Source organism: Solea senegalensis, linkage group LG7 (assembly GCF_019176455.1).
Source record: "Solea senegalensis isolate Sse05_10M linkage group LG7, IFAPA_SoseM_1, whole genome shotgun sequence".
NCBI lineage: Eukaryota > Metazoa > Chordata > Actinopteri > Pleuronectiformes > Soleidae > Solea > Solea senegalensis.
In genome coordinates this window covers 21315663-21340605 of record NC_058027.1, presented here as the reverse complement: position 1 = coordinate 21340605, position 24943 = coordinate 21315663, and the positions used below count along the sequence as shown (strand labels likewise).

The 24943-nt window shown below is 41.1% G+C and overlaps 4 protein-coding genes and 1 long non-coding RNA gene across 6 annotated transcripts; 2 read left to right on the top strand and 3 right to left on the bottom strand.

Annotated features, from left to right (window-relative positions):
* Nucleotides 1–51: 51 nt before the first annotated feature.
* ubap1lb (ubiquitin associated protein 1-like b) lies at nucleotides 52–4900 on the bottom strand. 2 transcript variants are annotated; one of them, XM_044030752.1, is made up of 6 exons: nucleotides 4669–4900; nucleotides 4000–4105; nucleotides 2841–3437; nucleotides 896–1105; nucleotides 504–605; nucleotides 52–394 (listed from the first exon to the last, which is right to left on the bottom strand). In XM_044030752.1, the coding sequence occupies exons 1-6, from the start codon at nucleotides 4752–4754 to the stop codon at nucleotides 260–262; spliced, it is 1236 nt and encodes a 411-aa protein (XP_043886687.1). In that variant the 5' UTR covers nucleotides 4755–4900; the 3' UTR covers nucleotides 52–259. The 2 variants fall into 2 exon arrangements, with proteins under 2 accessions (XP_043886687.1, XP_043886688.1); XM_044030753.1 differs by having other exon boundaries at nucleotides 4000–4083; nucleotides 4669–4723.
* Nucleotides 4901–5206: 306 nt separating this feature from the next.
* Nucleotides 5207–7803, bottom strand: pdcd7 (programmed cell death 7). The gene is made up of 5 exons (XM_044030750.1): nucleotides 6669–7803; nucleotides 6286–6424; nucleotides 5951–6181; nucleotides 5768–5855; nucleotides 5207–5494 (listed from the first exon to the last, which is right to left on the bottom strand). The coding sequence occupies exons 1-5, from the start codon at nucleotides 7695–7697 to the stop codon at nucleotides 5362–5364; spliced, it is 1620 nt and encodes a 539-aa protein (XP_043886685.1). The 5' UTR covers nucleotides 7698–7803; the 3' UTR covers nucleotides 5207–5361.
* Nucleotides 7804–8778: 975 nt separating this feature from the next.
* spg21 (SPG21 abhydrolase domain containing, maspardin) lies at nucleotides 8779–15641 on the top strand. Its single transcript, XM_044029584.1, has 9 exons — nucleotides 8779–8894; nucleotides 9299–9361; nucleotides 11264–11425; nucleotides 11874–11954; nucleotides 12472–12617; nucleotides 12700–12808; nucleotides 13726–13833; nucleotides 13923–14063; nucleotides 15120–15641. Exons 2-9 carry the CDS (start codon nucleotides 9299–9301, stop codon nucleotides 15240–15242), a joined length of 933 nt encoding a protein of 310 aa, XP_043885519.1. The 5' UTR covers nucleotides 8779–8894; the 3' UTR covers nucleotides 15243–15641.
* A 1410-nt stretch (nucleotides 15642–17051) lies between these two features.
* shcbp1 (SHC SH2-domain binding protein 1) lies at nucleotides 17052–24104 on the bottom strand. Its single transcript, XM_044029453.1, has 13 exons — nucleotides 23791–24104; nucleotides 23236–23451; nucleotides 23005–23120; nucleotides 22174–22382; nucleotides 21987–22082; nucleotides 21667–21897; nucleotides 21362–21539; nucleotides 20749–20869; nucleotides 20280–20411; nucleotides 19686–19804; nucleotides 19471–19557; nucleotides 19173–19311; nucleotides 17052–18546 (listed from the first exon to the last, which is right to left on the bottom strand). Exons 1-13 carry the CDS (start codon nucleotides 23972–23974, stop codon nucleotides 18188–18190), a joined length of 2187 nt encoding a protein of 728 aa, XP_043885388.1. The 5' UTR covers nucleotides 23975–24104; the 3' UTR covers nucleotides 17052–18187.
* On the top strand, nucleotides 19754–21451 carry LOC122771889. Its single transcript, XR_006360712.1, has 3 exons — nucleotides 19754–19821; nucleotides 19932–20012; nucleotides 21392–21451. It is a non-coding gene; the product is annotated as an uncharacterized LOC122771889 (long non-coding RNA).
* Nucleotides 24105–24943: the final 839 nt, after the last annotated feature.

Below are 24943 nucleotides of genomic sequence, written 5' to 3'. Positions count from 1 at the left end.
GACACAGTGCGCGTTAGATTGCACCAGAATAAAGACACATACACCGTGCTATTACAATTTCTTACATCACTTTAGATAATACATGTTTTATTCCAAACTAATGATCATGAAAATAATAACTAATGCAGTATCGTCATTGTTAAACACCATCCATCTTTGGACACAATTATCCGTGTTCAATCATTCCTCCAAAACACAGTTTCCAGACAAATTTTGCAGCGCACAAGAGATTTCAAAAGGTCGTCGTGTGAAGTGTGTGTCATGACACGCGCATCATCAGCTCCTCGAGGGCTCGTTCTCGGTGGTTCTCGTGCACCAGCAGCACTTCTTTAATGGCGTTCTGCTGAAAGCCCATCTCATTAAACTGACTCAGCAAATGTAGGAACTCCTCTGCCTTAAGAAGAAGAAGAAGAAGAAGAAATGATAGAAATGAACGCACTCACTTGTGTAAAAAGAGAGATGTACGTTTGAACATTAAAGATGTAAAAGATGTAGCTCCTGACCTTAGTTTCACAGTTTTGAAACATCTCCAGAGCCTCTTCGACCTGAGCCATGTCGTAACCCAGCTGACACAGGTGGTCACATGCAACCAGGTAACTCAAGACCTGCAGAAACACACACAGGTTGATTCACATTTATATAGCAACACACAAAAGGAAATAAATCAATGGTCGAGGGAGTCGTCTTTGAACAGGAAGCTTGTGGCTTTTATTCCCTTTGGCGGGGGAGTTTTCAAAGCATCATCAACTTCTATTTCATCCATTACATTTGTGTATTGGTCACAATTGGCCCCAAGGATTGTATTGGAGAGATGTCAACAGCAGCTATAAATGGCAGCGATTTATAGGTGATGGCAGTGATGTGAAGGGCAGACGGTCTAACAGACTTGACTGACCTGATCTGGTGTCTGCTGGCCAGTCTTCTGCAGGGTGATGATGGCAGTATGGAATGGGTAGCCGCGGGCTGTGATGGCTTCCAGCACCTCTCTCTCCTCTGAGCTCAGAGCTGACAGGAGCTCTGCTGATGAGTCCAAACCAGATGAGGCGAGACCACGGGGGGGTGAGGTCATAGGAGGGTTCCCACAGGAGTCTGGACTAAGAGATGCCTAGGAAACAGCACAGTGTAGTGTAGTGAGTGCCCAGTATGTGTTTCTAGAATAATCAATAATCAATACAAGGCCATGAGGACAGAGAGGATGGTCAGTCAGACACTCTAATGCACATGTGTCAAACTGGTGGCCCAGGGGCCACATGTAGCCCTCCAGTCGATTACATGCGGCCCGTCCACCACTGTGCAAAGTGATGGAATAGAGACAGAATATAAGACTAAATGTATTTGCCGGCAATATTTTTATAATAGTAATAAGCCATTCGGTTGTAATCATTGCTTTATTAAATGTATTACACTCAACATGAAATTACACATATTTAAGCTGTTTTAATCACAATTACCCTTGTCATTATTTGCTAGATTTTCAATTTAATTCCCCGTTTTTGTGCATCATAAATATATTTTTTATGGTGAATCATTTTATATCAAAACAATTCAGTTGTTTTTTCCACTTTTTTTCCTCTATGATGCTCATTGGCCCCCAGGTCATTTGAGTTTGACACCCCTGCAGTCTAATGTGTCTCACGTTGTTTGTGTAACTCTGACCGCAGGCTGGGGTAGCAGAGTAACCCTGAGATGAATCGAGATTCTGCTAATCCTGATGAGCCACTTATAACCTGGCTGGATTCAAGCAACAGACTTTACACAGTCTATACTTAGAGTCCAAAACCTGGAAAAAATGTTTACAATGTGAGCCATAAAAAAAAAAAAGACTGAGGACTGATTTCCTCTTTCAGCGAACACAGGGCTATAAAAAGACTGAGAGACGTGAGAGGTATTAAGCTTTCAAGGATTAAACCTGAGCAGAAATAGAAAGGGCTGTTCAGGGCCGTTCTGCTCCGTTGTGCAGTGACGATTCATCGTGATGCCTGTCTGTCTCCAGCTTAGGCGAGTTGGTTTATAGCACAGTCCAGCAACAATGTAAGATGTTTTTGCAGTTTTTGGGAGTATCCTATCTTTACTGCACACTACAAAGCGCTGATTATCCCACAACCCCAACTCTCTGTGACAGTGTGAGCCTGTTAAAGTGTGGGTATAGGGTGTAAATGAAACTCACTCAGTGAAAGTTCATACAGAAGTTGACTCTTTAAATTAGAAAACATTTACTGGATTATAAGTGGTCACCCTGCTTTGCGTTGCAGAGCTGAAACAGAGAGTGTCTTGTGTCGATGATAGACGTACACACTGATGGTGTGGTGAGTAAAACTGGAGCATCACTGCTTGTGAATATTTAATTAATTCATTCATTATCTACCACTTTTTCCTCCACATGAGGATCACGGGGAGCTGGATACAATTCCAGCTGACATAAGGTGAAAAGTGGGGTCACACCCTGGACAAGTAACCACTTTGTCACAGGGCAAATATACAAACTAACTCACTCTCACATTATCTTTGAATATTAAAGTGCGTTTTTCTGTGGGGTACTGAGACTTGTAATCCAGTCAGATTACAAGGCTAAATGAACTCATAACAGATTATTTTTTCAGTTGATGCCCAGGACTGTAGGACACAATTGAGAATGACCGCGTCAGCTTCCATGAGGCTTTTTGCCTATCAAGGTTCTACTATCAACTTCAGTTTGTAGTTGGAAAAGGATGTGAGATAAAGGGGAAGAGGGCAAGCATTTGAAGGCTAGTTGCTGGCAGTGTGGCATGGGTGTGCATGGTGATATGTATCCCTCATACAACCACACTTCAAAAACATGAACTATCTCTTCAGTGTCTTACCGTTGTGTTGTGGTTGGTGATGCTGGGGAGCCTTTGGACTCCAGCTTTGGTGTTGGGGGATCTGCAGTTAAGGATTCTGTATGAGGACGCGCTCTGGGTTTGGTTCTCCGCTTTGGGATCGTGTTGTGCAGATGTTTTGGGTGAGGTGAGGGAACACTGTCGCAGGTTCTTCCTGCGCTGATGTGGCAAACTGCTCAGACAGGCTGGAGGGTTCAGCAGGTCTGGGACGAAGGCCTTCCGCTGCCCGCACTGTTGGGAAGCAGCAGGACACTCTTCACTTGAGTGATTCAGTGCTGACACGTGTGTCTGCACTTTATCTGCAGCGCTCTCCCCTTCATCCTCAGAGTCTGAGATGGTAAACTTTGTGCGCAGGATGTCAGGGTTGAGGCTGTAGGAGCGCTTTCGAGGGTTGGGCTCCCAGAAGTCGGAACTGTGGCGGCTGGCCAGGCGGCTCTGCTGAGGGCTGCTGAACATCATCCAGTATGGTGGACATGATGGCAGCAGTCCTGATGAAGAGGAGGAAAGCTCTGGCTGGTGCTGACTGGTGAAGCCATTCTGCAGCCCGGTTAGCACCCAGTTCTCCAGGTTGAACTCATACTGTCACGTGGGAGACAACATTTTAGTGAGGTCATGTGAAAAAACAACAAAAAAGCACACCTAGTAAAATCTATACTTACGTTACAGGTTCTTAAGAATAAGTTATTCTTGCCATGAGACTGAAGTTTGTGTTGTTTTATGAATCACTCACGCCCCACACTGAGTGTGAGATGAGTCACTGTTGCCTGTTTCCCTATTTAAGTTCAGAAATGTTTTTTTTGTGACTTTGGTGGTTGAAATCATTCCTTTGTTTTGACATGAGTGACACAAACTTACCAAAGGAGGCAGCAGTAGTAGGGCAGAAGTTCCACATCGTCACAAGCTCAAAACACTCATTTTACTCTTTGGATTTTGTTGCGGGAGAGTGAGCAGTTTACAGACTTTGTCCCATGGCAAGAAACAACTAAAATCCGTTTTTCCTTGTGTCTCTGCTGGCTGCCATGTTTTTCACAGACAGATATGTTAAACTACAACCACACCTCCACAACATGAACTATTCCTTTAAAGCCAATCATTTATTGATTTACTTCCTGACTGATGAAAGATGAGGAGACACACTCACCTCAGTGTGCTGCAGTATGGTGAGGTAGTCAGGGAGGACAACTTTGATGTCTTCGATGACTTCCTGTGTCACAGCCTGCGGCATCTTGAGGGGGACACTGTCCATACTGCCCAGTTCACAGACAATGACACAGTTCAAGTTTTAGGTCTCGGCTGGAGTAACTTGGAGTAAACACTAAACAGACAGATGGTGCAGGACTTAATGCAGTAGAGGACAGATGCTCTATCAGCTTGTTGTGTCTCTGACGTTCAAAAACACCCACACAGCAGTCTGCCGAAAACAATATGCTGTCAACAGTAGCTACTTTTAATTTCAGAGCAACAAACATTATATTACCTGGAAAAGATGTGAACAATATGAAAATTTAAAGAGTACTGTTTTTGGGGAGTTTTATTTTGTTTGTTCGATGTTATGAATTACATCCCTTTGAGGATCATATTTTTGATTTTGTTTAACCATTTTGTAACAATTTTTCACTTTAAAGTGTGACATAAAGAAGTTCCCTTTAAATGTACCACTTTGCAGGATGAGTGAAAGAAAGCAGCCAACAGTTGGTGTTTACAGTTATTTTAAGTAGTTTATATATTTTATTTTTTTTATTTCTATTTAATCTCTATATTTGAATATTTAAATCTAAAATTACTTATTTTTAAAAAAAGGTGAACCTACCCTTGTTTGGCAGAAGCTGGATTGTCCGTGTTTCTGCTCCAGGTGTCTTTGTGTCTGTGAAGTGTCCGTGTACTACGGGGTTGCATTAAGAGACGGTGCTTTAAGCAGAAGCACCTGGTTCTAGACTAATCTTCTGAGTGACAGTAAACCCATCAGCTGACTTACTGCTCACACACTCACACACGCAAATAGAGAAAACATCAACAATTACGTCAGACTGAACTTTGAACTACATTAGGAGTCCAAATTAAGTCACCATGAATGAAGAAGTGGCCCAAAAATAAAATGTAACATCAATGCCATTAAGAACCAAATTATGTTCGGTCATCAGGTTTCTATGGAATCCACTGTAAGCTACATTACACAAAAGAAAACGGTGTTTCAGTACTGATAAATAATGCTCTCAAAGAGTAAAGAAATAACAATATAGGTGGGTAGATGAATGCATGTCTTTATTGTTTTTAAACAAAACAACATATTATACCTGAGGTAAAAAAAACAAACAAAAACATGATGAAATACTCTTTGTAAAATATATTGTACACATGAGTGAGTTTTATTATGCATTAGAGAATATTTAACTAATAAATAACTTTCCCTCATCCACACACAGACAGCAGGGGTTTGATTCAAGGCTGAGAGCTGTAGCTCAGCCTTTACTTCACAGTAAATACAGTGTGTTGGTGCCTTGTGTCAGTCACTGTCAGCAGTTTGTAGAGCAGTGGCCCAATTCTGGTCTGAAGGGTGGTCTGGGATGATCCAGCTCTGAGGAACCGTAGAACCATCAGGATGATCTCCTGAAACCAGAAATGCATCCCAATCTCTCCTGAAAGACAAAAACGATACAGCCATGAGCTCTTTCTACAAAAGGAAAGACAGCCATGTGCTAATCATGTCTAAACAGTCTATTTTCATAACAAAAATGTAATAATAAAATATTATATATATTTTTCCCCCTCATCTCCAGCTGTGTGAATATGGGCAGAAAACTAACTCATTATAGGGCCTAATGCATACACCTTGATTTTCTGCCTTAAAGCTTTCAGTGTTATGATACTGGAACCGACACAAGACTTGATTATGACATGACATGCCTCACCTGATTTGTATTAAAGCGTGCATTGAGTGCTGAGCCTGGGTGTAGTATTCCGTAAATGGCCGCAAGAAAGAATCAACAGGAATTTCATCTGGAAAACAAATACAGATAAATTATTAACAAAAACACACCTATGCAGTAATGCATATGTGACCTGGTCATGCTGTTGTTTTAATGACACATTACCTCCAAACAACATGGCATCTATTCTGCGTTTCTTCTGCAGCTGTCGCTCTCTTTCCTTTTTCGTCCGTCTCTCCTGCTCTCTCCTCCGTTCCTCCTCCTGTTCTCCTTCTAGCATCACCATCAGAGCTTTCTCCTCTACTGCGTAAATAGTTGTCCTCCTCTTGATCACAGTCCTCAGGCTCTCTAGTCGATCGCTAAAAGCTTGGTCACATTCCGGCTCTGTGACAATACCTGACACGCACACACAGACAACCTCATCAGTTGTGAATGGACGAGAGAAAAACGCTATACAAATCTCCATCACTTAAATAGATTAATAGACAGAGGTTCCTCACTTTTCCTGGATGCTGCCTCCTTCCTCAGTTTACGCAGTTTCTCCAGGGATTTCAGAATGTCCTGCATCCTCTTCACATCCGACTGTTTCTTCCTCACCTCGCAAAGGACCAAGTCTGCAGCCAGCTTCAGCTCTTGCTCCTGGTTTATGCAAACATGCAAAAACACATTACATATTTTCACATCATCTGAGAATATCCATCTGTTAAGTTGCAGATTAAATATACAGCACACTACCTGCCCCCCTCAACATAGAACAACATATTAATGCAATAGACTATTCTTTTATGACCCAGGTGATGCTCACTGACTCCATCCTTACATTTTAACACACTTAAGTGAGAATGTTTGCTCTGCAGCAACACCTAAAGTAACCAAATCTCACCTTCTTCTTCTCCTCCACCTCCTGTATCTTCTTCATCCTCCATGCGTCTATAGCAGCTTCTTTCTCAGCCATGTCTTCCTGTCTCTGTTTCACGAGCTGCTGGAGCAGAATGTTGGCCCTGCGTCTCCGGGCTCTCCTCTTCTCTGCACGGCTGAGTCTGTCCTTTAACCGCTTTAAACCCTCTTCGTCACTGAGCAGATTCAGTTTGTTTTGGAGGTCTCTCTTCGTGTTTAAAACAGTCTGATATGTGTCCGTCCACACAGACTCATTCTCAATGTTGTCTTTCAGGGTTTCACAAGACTTTTCCAACGCTAAGACGAGCTCAGCTGCCCCGTACAGAGCCTCTTTCATGGCGGGGACATCGCTGTGGTGTGGCCGCGGCTCGTGCTTGGTCTGCAGGCTCTTTGGCACTTTAGACCGGCTCTGTAAGAACCGTTTAAGCCACTGTCTGTCCTGCCTCTTCTCAGAGGCGGCTTCATTATCGGGTTGTGATAATGTTGTTGTCGGTCTCCGGTCATGATCCTGACTTGGAGGAGGAGGGTAAACAGCCCCGGGCTCACGGAAATCATCATAATTCTGCTGCCGGTTCTCACCAAAGTCTGACATCGACGGGAATTCATCGTGACGGGGCTGAGGACCACCTCTGTGCTGTGGGAAGCCGTTAAAGGAGTTTGTGGAGGGTACTGAGGTCGGGAAGTATGCCGGAGGAGGACAGCCGAAGGGAGGCGGAGGGACAGATGGGTCAAAACCATACGGAAGGGCTAAATGAGGCCCTCCGTAACCTGCTCCTCCAGTATTAGGCGACATAGTTGAATTGTATCCGTAGTTTTGGTGAGTGACATATCCCGGTGGGTTGTTCCACGGAGGAGCTGCGGGGTCCTGCTGTGACCGTGCCCACTGTGTGCTTTCAGGAGGCGCGGTGTTCGGAGGAGGCCTGTTGGCGAAGTACTGGTTCTCCACATAGGTGCCATTGTAGACCGGATGTTGTGGCTGTCCTGGCGGAGTCTGGTGTTGATATGTGTTGTCCATTTCCCTAAAGTTCCAGCCCAACACGAACGACCAACGTTAAAACGACTCAGGTAAACTTCAGTACAACAGAGGATGCCAACGGACTGCTTTACGGTTCTGCGCTCTTCTTCGCTTTACACCGTCTAGTATTTTAGTGCACTACAGCGCCTACAACATGTGGTGGCAACCATTGGCATTGCAGCCCACCGTCACCCCATTATGCCTTGTACAGTACATCTCAACAAAAATTGATAACCTTACAAATTATGTAGTCATAAAAATAATGGATGAAAAACAATAATAAGGCCTAAAGACTTTACACATGTGTCTCATTCTATCTAGCCTTGCTCCTTTTGTATGGAAGCCCATATCAGCCACTTGAAAAATCAAAATCTAATATATTAGTAAGTCATAATTATGAGAAGGTATCTAGTAATTATGAGATGCCAAGGAGATGCTAAGTCATAATAATGGGATACTAAATCATAATTATGAGATACTAGGTCAATGATGAGATACTAACTCATAATTATGAGATACTAAGTCATAATGAGATACATCTCATAATTATGAGGTACTAAGTCATAATAATAGGATACTAAGTCATAATAATATAATACTAATAATTATGAGACACTAATTCATAATAATACTAAATCATAATAATGAAATACTATCTCATAATTATGAGACACTAAGTCATAATAATGATATACCTACTAGACAGTTATTATGACTTAGTATCTCATAATTATGGGATATTATTTCAGAATTATTTGAAATGATTTATGATAGGCATTTCTTTTCTCCGTGTGGCAGAAACGGGCTTCCATCCTCGTGCTCCTTTTTTTTGTTTAATTTTGTTTCATATTCACATACTAGGACGACACAACGTCATCCCCACTGCAGTTATTTTACACGTTGTACATAATTAATTAATTAATATTATTTATTAAATTATGAATCGAATTCACCGGTCTTGCCTATTTTTTTCCGAAATAAAGTTTGGGGAAAATAAAAAGAAAACCGTACATAAACCGGAAACAGTTTATCATGGGCTGCTTGGTGGGCGGGGTCGAGCGCTTTGCGGAAGTGTGTAAAACAGAAGTCATATGACCAGGCGGCGGCAGCACCAGCTGCAATAGGAACCGCAGAAAATGGTGCCGAGACATGGATAAAATCCTCCTGTCACGGTGACTAACATCCACAACCTGCACGGTAACAAAACCCTAACAATCTTAATTTAACACGGATATTTAATTCAAACAGTTAGTGCTCAGTGGAGTCTGTGTGAGCAGATGTTATCAGAGTCTCAGGCTGTGGTTCATTCCAGAGGGTTGTTGTTGTTTTTTGTTAAGAGGCGGAACGGTGTTACTTCACTGTTTGTTTACTTTCTATTCAATACTGCCTCTAGTCTATTGTTTGTCTGTCTGTCTGTCTGTCTGTCTGTCTGTCTCTGTCTCACTTTGTCTGTGTTGGTTTCTATCTGACCGTGTGTTTAATGAACATAAATTAAAATGTGCGTTCAGGTGACATATACTGTATGTGTTTATGTGCCCTGATTGTCTGAATATATGTCTCCTCTCTGTGACCCCCTGTCCTGTTTCTGACTCTGTCCTCAGATGGAGGAGATTAAAGTGTCTCCTGACTATAACTGGTTCAGAAGCACCGTGCCCCTGAAGAGAGTAAGTGTCTAAAGATTTCTATTGTACAGTCATGGTGTGTAATCATTGCGCAAAACACAGTGTTTGAATGGAATTACACTGCATAGAAATGGGAAAGGGACAATTGATAAAGCTGAAGTACAGTCTCAAAACATCTGATATTGTCACCCTGACTTTCCAGTCAAGCTGAACGATTTTATATGGAGAATATGAGAGGGAATGGTAATGTCTGTGTGATATATGTGCAGATCTGTGTGATACAAAGAGGTTTTCTTGTTGATGTTTGATGTTGTGTGTAAAATGATATGGAAGAACATTTTAGTCTGACAGCTGTGTCATGTTGTTTTAATATTGATGCAGAACAATACATTAAATATGAATTGTTATGATAATGACAGAAACATTTTTATTATTATTAGTCATGGTAATTTAAAAATAATCGGGTCGAAGTAAAATACAGAACATGCGCCAAGATCATTTAAGTCTGTCTGTCATTATATTATTATGGTTTATTCTAGCTGCACAGAATACATCTCCATGAAACTAAGTCCAGGCTTAATAAAGACAGAATAATTGGGGAAAGTCTGACTTAATGATTAATGATGTAGTCTTTGTGAAAGAGCCCTCTGAACTATTACATATTACATTCCATGTGGTTTAAATGTCATAGATAAGCTTGGATTTGGAATCCAGGTCAGTTTACACACTAGTAATTCTATGAAATCCTACCTCTGACTATGCACAAGAAAAATTCAAGTAAAATTTAACTAAGACACTTTAGACATTAACGTAAAGGTTACAGTAATATACAGAAAACCCAGTACACACGACGAGCAAGCACTGTGTGTGGAAACTGTGGGAGAAAAGAAGGAAAAAGAGGGAGAGAGAGAAGTGAACTGAAATAGATATATATTGAACACTCCCATGTCCTCAACTGGTGCAATAATTAAAGGGTTAGTTCAGATTTTATTGAAGTGTGGTTGTATCCTGAAACATAGTCTGCGCACTAGGGCCACAGTATTCGATTCATCAGTTTGAAATTTCCAATTTCCATCTTGTCACCTTGACCTTTGTATTTGTGAATAGGGATTGACATCTTACACCATTTTCTTTTTTTCTGTAAGAAACAGTTAACAGATTATTTGAGAGAACAGTGAACACATATTCAATTTTTAAAATAATATTAGCAGCCCGAGACTGCACCTTACTCACTCACTGCTCCAAGAACCAGCCATGTTCATGGCGCTGACAGAACCTGCCACCACACAAGATTTCTTTTTGTAAGAGAGGCTCAAAACGGCCCACATTCATCTTGTTTTTGGCAGGTAACATGTCTCCCTGCTAAACTATATACTATGGCACCTGCTACTTGCACCTCTAAGTTTTCTAGCTCTATCCTCTGCCGTGCATCACCCTGCACAAGCACACGTTCATATTTGGCTCCAGCTTGGCAACAATCCCAGCTTTTTCTTGACTCTAGCCAGAGGTCCTCGTCTGATACAGCAACACATCAGCTGTTGTGTTTGTCTTTGGAAGTGACTCACTCAAGTTTTTCCCTTTTCTTGCTTCTGAAAAGTCACATGAACACATTAAATGACCACTTTATTAAATGTCATCTCCTAAATTGGCAGACAAATGAAACATACTGTTGGACAAACACTCTTTATGTAGGTAATAAATAAGGAAGACTTCATTTCATATGAAGCCCAACTACATTCACACTGCTGGAAATGAAACCGATACTGTGGCTATTTTTAGATTCCAAGGTATATGGCATTATCATGTAATGAATGTCAATGGACCTCATTTTGTCTGACTAGAAAGTATGTGGTTCATCAAATATGACGGTATATAAAAATTCACTGTGAATCTGTAAGACAGTCTCATTTTACATCCTCACCTTGTTGTTTCTTTCTCCTCCAGATTATTGTTGACGATGACGACAGTAAGGTTTGGTCACTGTACGATGCAGGTCCAAAGAGCATCAGGTGTCCCATCATCTTCCTCCCTCCGGTCAGTGGGACGGCAGAGGTGTTTTTCCAGCAGGTTTTGGCTTTGACAGGCTGGGGCTACAGAGTCATCTCGGTGAGACTACAGGCATTACAGGAGAGTTACAAATTGAATATCTCACTCTATTTTGACAGTCATTTCTATAATAGAAATTAATACACAAAGAAATATCAGTGCCCCCCCCCCAAACAATGACAGAAAATTACATAAAAATAAGCTTTGAAGTGGATGACCTTTGTAGAGCTCCAACGATTTATAGATTACTAAATTAATTGATTAATGATTGATTGATTCATTTTGAGTGTTTTTTTCAAAAAATAAAACATGTTTTCAACAACGTTTTCTGATTTTTTTAAAATTCCATATAACAATAGGCTGTGTTTCAAACCCAGAAACTTTCATGACTTCACTTTGATGAATACATTTTCCACACACACAACATTGGTAATTAAATAAAATGTGTCCGCTGGATATCTTAAATCAGGAATAATTAGTAAACCATGGTCATGTGCTCTGTTTTCAGCTACAGTATCCTGTGTACTGGGACCTCATGGAGTTCTGTGATGGCTTCAGGAAGCTTCTGGATCACCTGCAGCTGGATAAAGTAAGACTGCACACTCTAATGTGTGTGCATGTGTGTGTGTGTTGTATCCACACAGATTGAATGCAGCCCACTGATAATGTACATTCTTTTAGTTAAAGTTAAGTTTTTTTTACGTGTTTGTCTCAGTATTGACTCTCATTGACGGTAACCATTGGAGAGAAGGAAAACATATTCGCCTACCTAACAAAAGGCTTACCTAATGAAATCTACACCTCTTTAAGTCTGAAATATTGTTACAATACGATTGCCACTTTAGGTTCTGGAAAACAAAGTTTTCACTCTCCTGCACCAAACTCCATAGAGAAAATGCGTTAATGTTTTGGCTCCCAGAGTTTTCGTTTATTTTGTGACACTTTGGGGGAATTTGATTGAAGAATTTCAAACACCAAATCACAAGATAACATATTTGAACTGATCAAGCGGCAGTGGAACAGAAACGATAATCTGCCTCAGTCTGATGATGATGATGATGATGAGTCGGTGATGACAAGCCTTTCCCGTGTCTCCTGATTTTCAGGTGCATCTGTTCGGCGCGTCCTTGGGTGGATTCTTGGCTCAGAAGTTTGCAGAGCACACACACAAGTCCCCCCGCGTACACTCGCTCATCCTGTGTAATTCATTTAGCGACACCTCCATCTTTAACCAGACGTGGACATCCAGCAGGTGGTGTTCAGTCCCTGCCTCTGAAACACTTGTGCACGTTTCGGGTGATTCACATTAATGCTTCATTTACGTTCGTCCTCAGCTTCTGGTTGATGCCAGCTTTCATGCTGAAAAAGATTGTTCTGGGAAACTTTGCCAAAGGACCTGTGGACCCTAAAATGGCAGATGCAATCGACTTCATGGTTGACAGGGTAAGTGGATATGATTGAGGTCCCCGACTGTCCCGGTATACTGATCATTTACTAGTTTTATTGTGGTAGTTCAGGTCGTTTTGAAGTGTGTTTGTATGAAGTTCTGACACAGAGTGTGTGCTATGAAAACATAGCTGCACAAGTTAATGTGGGGAACAAGGCAAAGCTTTTAATTGTAGAAAAATGTATTTCGGGGGCCGTGCACAGTTCATGCAGCACTGACTACGTGCCAGTGCCTCATACAACCACACTTCAGAAAACCTGAACTGTACCTTTATATCAGACATGACATTAATGTCTTTACCTTTTTAACCAGGCAATCACTTTGTTAAAGATATACCTCACAGATTTGCATTTAGCTTTGTATTACTAGAACAGAGGTAGTATTTTTGAGAAATTGTGCTTCCCAACCTCAGCTTCCCCTGAGTCGAGAAATATCTTCTTCTTTTTTTGTTATGAGCAGTGACACTTGGTCTGAGGCTTGAAACTGCAACACTAATTCCACACTTTTTAGACCCACTTATAGGGGCATGGGACCTCATTCCCAGAATGTAAACAGTGTCCGCCATCTTTGCTAACAGCTACGCTAATACGACCAAGTGTCACTGGTGGGCACGTAACAAAGAAAAGAATGAAGATATTTCTCAACTCTCAACTCTTTCTTTCTCAATTTTCAACTCTTTTCTAACAGCTACGCTAACAGGACCAAGTGCCACTGGTGGTCATGTAACAAAGAAAAGAATGAAGATATTTATCAACTTAGGGGAAACTGAGATTGGGAAGCACAATTTTACAAAAATACTACCCCTATTCCAGTAATACAAAGCTAAATGCAAATCAGTGAAGTTTTCCTTTAAGTATAAACCTGCATTAATGCGTCGATATAAACCTTTACGTGTGTGTGTGTGTGTGTATAGTTGGAAACTCTGAACCAAAGTGAATTAGCGTCGCGGTTAACACTCAACTGTCAGAACTCTTACGTGGAGCCACACAAAATCAAAGACACTGCTGTGACCATTATAGATGTAAGTATACGAGTACGTCGACCACTTTGGACTCATGTCTGTTTTTGTTTCGGAGACCTGGCTGATGTGTTTTGTCTCTGAACGCTCAGGTCTTCGATCAGAGTGCTCTGTCCCTGGATGCCAAGGAGGAGATGTATAAACTGTATCCCAACGCCAGACGAGCTCACCTGAAGACGGGAGGGAACTTTCCGTACCTGTGTCGGAGCGCTGAGGTCAACCTCTACATACAGGTTGAGTCACTCTTGCAAATCACAACACCGTACATAGTAAGGCAGAAATCCAACAGTTCACACAGTGTGCAAACATGAGGCATCGGGGTGAAAGGAAATATTGGGGGACAAAGGTGATGTGGGGGACTGAAAGGGGGGAGACAAAAGAAAACAGGGAGGCGAGGTAGAGACAGAAGTTGTATCAAGTTATAGGTTTAGACAGGACAGTTCTGAATCAGTTATGACATGTTTAATAATATATAGCCTTGAAACTGCCTGCAAGATGAGGATGGAGAGGGAGAGAAAGAGGACAGGGAAGGAAAGGCACAAACTAGGGAGAGAAAGAATAAGGTGAATGTCATATTCAAGCAGTACTTCCTTTACTCTGATAGTTGTTTCAGTTAAATGATTAAAGAAAAGCAAAGGAAATTCTTAAAAGGTGTGATTTTTGGCAAACCAAGGATGGAAATACTATTCGCAACTTTTTCTAATCTTCCACTCTGCTGTTTCCTCCTTAACCATCATTGGTTGCTCGTGCATTAGGTTTATGAGGATGAATCACTTCTTCTGTGTTTGCACATTAAGCTTCTGCTCAGGCTCAAGCGTATCTTATCTTATCAAGATGGCTGCCTCTGTAATGCAAGGTCCTTGTTTAAAGAGACATATAAAAGGCTTCTTGTCTGTGAAAACCAAATCATTTTATATCATTTCATATAGCGTTCATTCTGCTGCTATCCTGGCCAGGTCTCCCTTGTGACTAACCTGGTTATATAAAGGCTAATAATGTTAAATATTTATGGGTATTATTATATTACATTTCTGTCAATAAACTCTCCTAATTGTGACATGCTGTAAAAAGATTTTTGTGTGGTTGATACTGACACCCTGACTGAGTGTGTCAGACTGTGTACGCCCCCTGCTGGTCTCCCTGTGTCTTGAGGGTTCACCTGATAAAATCCAGGCATATTCACTAAGAGCAACTACACACGTCTGGTGTTGCTTTATGACTTGTGTCAGTCACTCATACAACCACACTTGACAACTGATCACTGACGCTCTCCTGTTGTTTATGTTCAGATTCACCTGCGTCAGTTCCACGGGACGAGATTCGCCGCCATCAGTCCTGACATGGTCAACGCCGAGGAGCTGCAGGTGCAGGACGGTCACACGAGCAGTGACCAGGACTCCGACGACCAATGAGACGTTCGCCCGACGACCGTCTTCCTCTACACATTTCCTACCATTTCTGTCTCATTATTTCACAGGTTGTGTTCTTTCGGATTTTCTATGGTAATCAATCAACTGAGAATATTTTTATTAGACAAAGTAAAAAAAAGAAGAAGCATATTTTGATAACAACCTGGACATAAATGATTCATGGCTTCTTTTGCTTTATGAGTCATACGACACCTTGCCTTATGTGGACCCACGCCTGCTGCTGAAGTAGTCTGTGTAAAATGCCGTTAACGGGAGTTTGCTGTTAACGGAACGACGTGATGGATTTGACATGTATCTTGAGTTTTTGTGTAATTCACTGAGATTTTTTTTTTTTTCATTTGTTTTGCACCTTTCCAGTAAAATTCAGAATTTTCAATCACATGTTGTGCAGTTGTTCTTTCCACAGTGGTGAGCTCATTGAAACTGTGACTTTAAATATCAAACAGGGATGTGACCGTTTGTTTATCTTTTGAGCTGTAAAGCGTCAGCCGTAAAAACAGGGGTTCTTTGTTTTTAAGCTGATAAGCAAACGTTGGTTAAAGTTTAACTCTAATCACACAAAATGCATGACTGCCAATGTGTTTAATATAATGGTGTGGTAATTATCATGGTGATAGTAAAATGATGGTTTGAACAGCACTACAGTCACAGAGGGAGAGAGAGTGTGGGGGAGTACAAATTATGGGAGATGAAGAACACCGTTAATGTGATAGTGTGCCTTTTATATTACCGTCTGTGTTTTAATGCCTGTGTATTTTGCATTTTATCTGTACTGTTTTCCCTTTTACATCCGATAATGTGTATTTTAAGTTGTTTTCTTTATGATATTCCCTTTTTTTTCCATACAAAGAATACAGAATTGGTATTTTCATCGTCCTTTTCCACTTTTTCCTGATCTTTTTGTGTGTGCAGGTGGACAAATGGGAGTCTAAAAAAGATCCTGTTGGTGTGGTGAGGGACAGTCTTCTGGTCGCTTCATGATCCTCCGTATTCATTCTCCTGTAAACATGTGCTGACACACGCCTCCGAATATACAGGTTTGACACACTTCCACACAAATACTCTCTCTTCTACCCACATGCATACCTTACATAACTGCAGTTTTCTACAGCATCTGTTCTTAAAGCGTCAACTGTACAATCAAAACTAGAGCACTTACTTTTTGTTATTTCCATCAAAGTCTGCTTGGGTTGAGGTTCTAAATTCAATCAATCTTTCCAAAATTTGGCAGCATTCATCTTTTTGTGTTCTTAAAGAGTACCTCCGGTTTTCCATTTTGATTCTGTGCCAATCCATTGTATGTGGTGATGGATTGAACCACTTCCTAGTAATGGATTTATTACTTGCGGGCCTTACTTTTATTGCCTCGTTTTGTAACTTAATACTAATACGAGAAAGTATGCTCAGTGCAACGTTTACATGCAGAGAGGGTGTCTTGTTTCCAGAAACCCACACTGGGAGGAGGAAAGGCCTAGAACTGAAGGCACTTCCCCTCATTCTGTTCTTACTGACTCTGGGAAACATGAGAAAAGCCTGTATTTTGGCAGCAAATCAGATGTTGAGTGTATGTGCTTCAGTACAAATGCAGCACTCGCCCTGCGGAAGTTCAATTGTGTTGTGACGTTTGTGTTTGAAGTCCTTTGTCTGGGTTTACTCAAGTACCACAAAGTTACCAGATGAGGCAGCAGTATACTAGCAATTAATGCCATGTAACACAAAGAAAGTTCATCTAATAACCCATTGCTCTTACCTGCATGATTAATGTGGCTGGAAAATTTAAGAGTCACTTTGTTGTTTTTTCCAAACATTTTTATTTGAGTTTGTGAAGCAAATTAAGTCAGAACTAAGACATTTTCCGAGTTGGTTTAAACAATGTATAGAATAAATGTCCCCCTTTACAGACTGGTTACCCATACTTGTCCGGTACAGACACATAGTCAGCCCCTGGCGAGCCGCCTGGATTGGAACCAGCCTGGGACATGGACACTTGACATGAGGTAAAACAGACATTGGCCACATGAATTAGTGCTGCCTTTATAAAATCTACCCCAGTTTAAGTCTACAATATCTTGGTAGCTGTGTTAACTGCTTTCCTGCACCAAAGTCCATACAGAAAATCAGTGATTTTAGCTCAGAGGGACACGATCTACTGACGCCTCCGTGTGTAAATTCATGCGTATTAAGAGTTCTGTGTTGGAAATCCTTCCTCCCTATTTATCAAAGTGACACAAACTTTCAAATACATAAGATATTGTAGATTTTATTTTGTAAGCCTTTCATCAAGTGATTAAAATTAGTTTTTCTTATTTTTGTGAGAGTGAATGTGCCTTTGCAGCAACAGATGGTGACATCTCAGGCGGCAAATACTATGAACTCCATTCAAACACCACCTCCAAAACCTGAACGATCCTTTTAACATTTCCACAACCTGAAGGCCACCTCGTCCCTATTCTCAGTCTAAATCTAAAATATCCACTTTCATTTTCATCAGATGTCTAACTTTCAGAGCACAACGACCTCCAGACTTAAAACACAAACAATGAAACCTAAAAAAACCAAACCTTAAGGCACCATGTGCAAAATCACATTTAACTTGTGGTAAAACTAAATTATAAGTGTGCAAGTGCCACGACCTTTGATATCACATTTAGTAGAATTTTAGTCATACCACCAAAAGTCACCAGATTTCCATCTATGTATGCATTATGCATTATTTCTTTCTTTTTTTAAAAAAAAAAACAAAAAAAAAGCCCAGAGAAATAAATAAGATAAAAGTTCAATTCAGTGCCGCAGCTACAAACAGACGCATCATCCATCTGTGATGTGAAGCAGCAGAATGCATTACATGTCCCAGGTAATCAGTTAAAATACGAAGCTGTAAGGAAATCATAACTAGGCAGAAAACTGTTGATGTTAAAATATTGTCTTCAGTAGTAAAAGGTGCCAAAGTCACCCATGCCGTTGCGCTTGAACTGATTTCCTTGAACAGAGATGAAGATCTCGTGGTCCGTCAGATCCTGGACGGCTCGGCTGCAGGTCTCTTTGTTTCTGCTCAGCTGACGACTTATCTGCCACTTCCTGCCCGAGGTGGAGGCCACGTCTCCTTCTGTGCTGCTGCCACTGCTGTTGTTGTTGTTCTCTGTCGACTTTGACTCAGCAGCTGCAGAGCTGGAGGTTGGGCTCATTGATGATGATGATGATGTGGTGGCAACACTGACAGGGACAGAATCTCCTCCCAGCTCTTCATCTTCAGCTGCGCCTCCAGTGGAGTCTTTTGCAGGTTGTTCTGGGAAAGTCAGAGGAAGACTGTGTGTTAGGGCGGAGCAATTAAAACTTAGAAACTTGTGTTTCAGAAACAATTAAGGCCCCAAATGATTACAAAAACTAAACGCTTTTAATGTGTCGGACTTCCTGTCCCGCTCATCGTCCATCAAAAAGTGTTGCCAGCTTAGCGATTTTGTCTCTATATTTAGCGAGTATTCAGATCACTTGTGACTTTTTCAGAAAATCCAATGAGCGACAAATCTAGCAACTTTTTTTTATGTTATTAGAGACTTTTGGAGACTCTGTCTGACGGGATGAACATGTGAATAATTCTGATATGAATTATAATGCACCCTCCCAAGCACAATGCAAAGAAACTATCGGGGAAAATCGCATTACAGTCTGTCTGTCGTTATTACAGCGTCCATTACAATTAGAAGTAATTTAGCGACTTCTAGGACAGCCAGTAGCTACTTCTCCTTGCTGACGAGTAATCGTTTGAAATAATCGGGATTTCAATTTTGGCCCAAATAATCGTGATTATGTTTTCCATAATCGAGCAGCCCTACTATGTGTCAGTGTCTTCTACATCCACACTTTAAGAAAACTTGAACTATCCCTTTAGTTTTACAACGTGACAGTGCCTACCTTCACTTCCGTCCACAGGAACCTTCTCTTGTTGCCCTGTGTTGGGCTTCACCACAATCACTCCATAGCCCTCATTGTTGTGGATCACATTGTTCTCCATGGTGATGGACGGCATCACATCGAGCTCGTCTGCAAAGTCCTGGACACAATGAAGAGGACTTTATGAGTATGTGAGCATTTGCTGTGTGACACTGTACTGTCATGTTGTCTGCGTTTGTCTTTCCGCTCCTCAGTATAAATGCAAAAGAAAGTGTTGTGACGTAATCGAGGACAGCGTTTGATTTAAATCTCCTCCCACCTTGATTAGGACCCCATCCTTGCAGTGATGGATGCCGTTGCTGATCAGACTGCAAACGCTGCCGGGGTAAATCTCCACACCAGCCCCCTGCACAGAACACACAGCAATACAACCACACGTTAAAAACCTAAACAAGGTCTGACCGGGGCCTTAGAAACGGTCTCGTCTGTGAAATGGCTTTGACTAGAGATAAACTAGATTCTAACAGCAGTCACCTTGGATCCGTACAGGTCGCACATGTTCATGTTTAAACAGGCCGATGTCCGGACGATGACTCCGGTGGTCTCGCACTGCAGCACACAGTTCTCCATGTTCAGAGTTCCCTGGCGGACACCTGACAATCATCAAACAGTAGAGTCACGTTAACATAGTCATTTTTGAACACATATAACACAACATGAACACTCACAAAACTGTGAAATGAGTGTCTCCCATAGTGAAAAGAGTTTTTCCTCTTCTAGAAAGTGATGTTACTTTAACCCAGAGTTGGTAACCACCAGCTCACTCTGTCTGCTCCTGCTGATCCACAAGTGTCTGACATGGTGAGTAAAGTATATTTTATCACCATATTGATTTTTATTCATACATTCAATAGCTATGAGGATATTACTGGAGTACCTAGGGTCAAAAGCTGCACATTGGTTGTGCTGTTGTTTGCTGGTTAGCTCTTGTATTAGCTCCAGGTGAGCAGTCGTGGGTTATGTCTATTTGCACATACACGAGTAAAGCCTCACATCTGGTGTGAAGGCACAGTTAAGGCTGAAAGTTTGTTACATTTTTATAGTGAGGACCCAGGAGTCTGTACTCACAAAGAATGCCTTCAATAGCATCATGCTGGATAAACTTGATGTTGGACAGTTTGACATCAGCTCCCGTGGATTCGACAAATGAGTCCCCCTTGTTTTTCTTCTCAATCACCACGTCATCGGGAAAACCAAAGCCTGCAAAACATTCAACACGGAAAACAAAAAAAGTCAGTTTGCAGTAATTATTGTTTTAACTAAATGTGTGTGTGTATATATATACATATACATATATATATATACATATACATATATATATACAACCCTATAATATATATTATATAATATATATACATATATAATATATATATATATATATATATAATATATATATATATAATATATATATAATATATATAATATATATATATATATATATATATAATATATATATATAATATATATATATATACATATATATATACATATATATATACATATACATATATATATATATATATATAAATAATTATACCTTCTACTGTGATGGAGTCTGGTATGAAGATGGTGCTATTGACACTGTAGATTCCTGGGAGAACAAGAACCACGTCACCTTGATGACACGAGTCCACTGCTGATACTGGCTCTCTGTGAAACTAAACACACACAACACGCAGGTTACTGACGGTCAGTGAGTCCGAGGGCTCATATTAACAGACACTGTTCATAGTAAGTGGACCATATTCTATACGTTTCCACTGGTTGTAAATGTGATGGTTTGTTTGTAATCTGCAAGGGTTATAAAGGTTTTTTGTGGATTAGGGTCGCAAATTGTGTTTGTGATGTTGGGCTATATAAATACAATTGACTTGACTTGTTTGCTTCCCCCTGGTGGCACCTTTGGGAAAGACTTTAGAATTCCCATCAATGCTTAGGGTTGCAGTATGGGTGTACACAACATCTGACTGTGCTGACCTTAAATGATGTCAAAAAATAGTACTTTTTCACATTGAGCCTTTTATAAAGTGGCTAAAATCAGTTTTTTTTATCTGGTGCTGTGGCCCACACATCTCAACCTTAGGATCATGACCTAACTCAACAAAAACAACTTTATAAGTGTGTGTTTTTTGTTTAGTTTTACTTCTCACCTGTATCTCTGTTTCCCCATTGGAGCACAGAGGCAGTAGTCTGGTATTGAGGAGGGACTGAAGCTGGATGGTGCTGCAGGAAGATGTGACGACATGAACCACCTTCACACCAGTGGTTCTGAGTCCACGACTCTGCACACACTGCTGCCTGGCATTACCTTTGTAGCCCAGCACATACCTGGACAGAAGTTGATGGAGGACAACATCCATGTTGTGTTAAAAGTTGGATGAGAGAGCCAAAGTGGCAAAAGTGGTAACGATGTAGGGGAAATGAGAGCTGGAGTTTAGACACACAAATCGTTTACCTCAATAGGGGGTTCTCAATGATGTGCAGTTTACGTTTAAATCTCTCCAGCTGGTCGTAGAGCTTTAGACCCTCCACCATGGACACGTTGTCCAGCTCGGAGTCAGAGTCAGTGCTAAGGCCACTACGGAGTGCAGAGAACAGCTGGAAGCACTGAGAGCATTTCTCCAATAATGATTGGTATTCTGCCACCAGGCCTGTTGGAACTCGGTCTTCTAGGATGTCGTAGTAGCTGCGAAAGCACATTTTCAAATAGGATTCAAGGGAATGAAAAAACATTTCTCATTACAAGACCAACATAAAAACTGAGGGTGTACTTACAGTCTGAGGCGAGGCTCGACACAACGAACAAAGTAGTCAAAGTCATCGTCTTCATCTTCCTCATCCCACTGCCTCCAGATGTGACTAAAGAAAAAGCTGCAGAACGAAGTGAAGAGAGGGCAAAATCAAATCAACCAATGACACCAACAAGTGAACTCCAGGTAGAGCACCAGTTCAGCAGTCCCACCTGAGGTGCTCCAGAGCGAGGGCGGTCTGATCAACTTCCCCAGACTCGTCGTAGACTACCTGCAGCTCCTGCAGTGACACTTTGTGCTGGTTGGCTTCTAGCACAGAGTTCATGGCCTCTTCAGTGAGGTCACAGCCTCTAGTGTCACACTGTAGTGGCAGCACTGTCTTCACACATGCCTTCAGATTCTTTAGATCCAGATCACACACCTGAAATCACCAACATCACCGCATCATTAGCGCTCATACCATGCGTAATTGACTGTGATTGCCTTTATGATGACAAACTTTTCTGCATCTTGGAATGTTTTGCTTTTCATTTAGGCACCCATGTATGTTATCAGATTAGAAGTGTGTGAAGTGAACCGTGCTTCTCTTTGTGAGAACAGAGCTTGCACACCGTTTTTTTCCAGCAAGCTGTGTGCAGTTTACAGCAAAACACACAATTATCTCCCACAACCTCAATGTCTACATCTGTCATATGGAAAGTAGACACAGAAAAAAGCGTTGTTTCAAAGTAAAAGCACTTTGAAAACTTTGTTTCAAAGTAAAAGCATTCTAGTATTCGGTCATGAACCATTCATATTTTTGATTGTAAAGTTTGCTGGGTTTTTTTACCTTTATTTCACCAGGATAATCAGCAAAACCCAAATTCAGCAAACGTTATCATGTGCCAATAGATGGCCTAATAATAGCCTGATACTCAACTGATATTTAGTAGTCAACTCTGTTTTTAGTACCCCATATTAGATCCAGCCAGGACTGAAAGGAATTCAATTTAAAAGCTAGATGTAAGTGAGTGTTTGTGTGTGGAACAGGGGTTTTCTCTTACCTCCACCAGAACATCAAAGACATCAGTAGACCACAGAGCGAGCCAATCACACGGCTCCACCACCTTCTCCAGGTAGTCTGATATGAAGGCCTTTACCTCAGAAGGCTTACAGTCTCCTACAAACAAATATACAAACGTACATTGAGAGCAGCAGTCTAATGACCAGGTAAACCAGGTATTACCACAATTCTGCACTGGAGTAAGACTGCATGACTGTGTGTGTGCTGGTACCAAGCATGTAGTCCTGATATGCCTTGAACCTCTCATAGAACAGCAGGTGGCTCGTCTGAAATGTACCAGGAAGACTTGAAGTCTCTCCTGCATGATGCTCACGTCGCTGCAGCTTCGTCCCTGACTTGTCACTGTTGAAGTTGTCTGTGCCACTGTCGTCATCTTCATCACTTTCACTACTCCCATCTTCATCCTCCTCATCATTTTGAAAAAGAGCTGTTGGCCAAAAAACAAGAAAGACTTCACCTAAACCACATAATCACAGATCAGCTCAACTGGTGTGTTTCCATCGGCCTGTATTTATGCATATTTGATGTGCACGTATCCTCTTAAAGGGTGTGGATTGACAAACAGTAGATGTGACAGTTTTCATAGCAGTTTTTTGGAAGTGGACATTTTTGTCCCTAGTGACTTAAGAGGGTAGTACACTGAGGGTTGAACTGAATATTTGGATGCATTTACTCAAAGCAGTGGGGCTAACTGTTGGCTAACTGGTGAACCTAAGCCACACATGTAACACATTTAACAGTAAATACCTTCTACCTTGACACATACCTTGAGTTATGGCTGGGACATAACGATCATGTGCGTGTATGCCGTTATTATTGTTTTCCTCGTCGTCGAGCTCAACGTTAACGAACGACGACACATCTGCCACCAGCGCGTCCGAGTCCGATATCATCGAGTTTACAGACTCTGTCCTTCCCCCCGGCGTGCTTTCCAGAGATTCCTGCTCCATGAAGAGTTTTTATTTTTTTTAAAAAAAAATGCGTGTTTAGAGATATTAACAATAGATCTTCAGAAGCATTAGAGCCAAGTGACACAAACACAACCGAAACAGCAGCACACACCCTATTACTACTTTCAAAATATTCCCGGTCTGCTCGGCCGCGACCAATCACAACACGACAATCGCAAGATGTCCCGCCTTTCTATGACGATTACAGACGCCTGAACCAATGAGAATTCAGAACCAGTTTCAACAGCTCCATGGTGCGTTCAGGTATCGACAGGACGGTTCGCAAAATGCCTCACTTGAGTAAAAATTAGTTTTTGTTCTTGTAGTTCAACTGATTGTCATTAGTAAACCAAAATATAATGATTTCTTTGTTACATGGAGCAAAGAAACCAAAAATATTCACATTTAAGAATCTGAAAATCAGAATAGTTGAGGATTAATTCAATACTAGATTAATAATTTATTAATCGAGTAATTGTTTCAGCCCTAAAAACAACAACAACATCTACTCTCAAGCTGAGTGCAGTTATGAGCATTTTCTTCTCATCTTGTTTAAATTCTGGCTAAATAGATGCAGTATGAGCGGGGCATGTGACTGCTCGAGGAGACAAACGTTCCCAAACAGTCAGTCCAGTCAGACTGTTTAAAAAAACAACAACATCACATGTTCATTGCAAACAGGAAACAGAAATAAATTATGTCTGTGTGCATTTGTACTCACAGAATGTGTTTTACCTCATCATGAAAACTTAAAGTCAGTATTCAGATGTCTGTTGTCGAGTAGCAGCTTTTATTTATTTAAGCATTTATCAGTCTATAGTTTGCATTTGCATGTGGTCTGTAGTTTGCATAGGACTTAACAGTATTTGCATGGCCACACTGTTCAGTTACTGCACTGCTGCTTTTATAAAGGGAGCTTTGCATGGTGACCTCAGAAGGTGATATGGGCTCCTGTCGTCTGTAAATACT

Bases quoted from the DNA above. Each gene is read 5' to 3' on its own strand.
- spg21 (XM_044029584.1), top strand. From the start codon at position 9,299: ATGGAGGAGATTAAAGTGTCTCCTGACTATAACTGGTTCAGAAGCACC. The intron at 13,834-13,922 runs GTAAGTATACGA...CTGAACGCTCAG, and splicing joins CTGCTGTGACCATTATAGAT to GTCTTCGATCAGAGTGCTCT. The intron at 14,064-15,119 runs GTTGAGTCACTC...GTTTATGTTCAG, and splicing joins AGGTCAACCTCTACATACAG to ATTCACCTGCGTCAGTTCCA.
- shcbp1 (XM_044029453.1), bottom strand. From the start codon at position 23,974: ATGGAGCAGGAATCTCTGGAAAGCACGCCGGGGGGAAGGACAGAGTCT. The intron at 23,121-23,235 runs GTACCAGCACAC...ATTTGTTTGTAG, and splicing joins ATATCAGGACTACATGCTTG to GAGACTGTAAGCCTTCTGAG. The intron at 22,083-22,173 runs GTGGGACTGCTG...TTCGTTCTGCAG, and splicing joins CTCGCTCTGGAGCACCTCAG to CTTTTTCTTTAGTCACATCT.
- pdcd7 (XM_044030750.1), bottom strand. From the start codon at position 7,697: ATGGACAACACATATCAACACCAGACTCCGCCAGGACAGCCACAACAT. The intron at 6,425-6,668 runs GTGAGATTTGGT...TGCATAAACCAG, and splicing joins AGGTGGAGGAGAAGAAGAAG to GAGCAAGAGCTGAAGCTGGC. The intron at 5,495-5,767 runs GTGAGGCATGTC...TTTGTCTTTCAG, and splicing joins CACGCTTTAATACAAATCAG to GAGAGATTGGGATGCATTTC.
- ubap1lb (XM_044030752.1), bottom strand. From the start codon at position 4,754: ATGCAACCCCGTAGTACACGGACACTTCACAGACACAAAGACACCTGG. The intron at 4,106-4,668 runs GTAGGTTCACCT...TGAACTGGGCAG, and splicing joins CCAGCTTCTGCCAAACAAGG to TATGGACAGTGTCCCCCTCA. The intron at 395-503 runs GTCAGGAGCTAC...CTTCTTCTTAAG, and splicing joins TTCAAAACTGTGAAACTAAG to GCAGAGGAGTTCCTACATTT.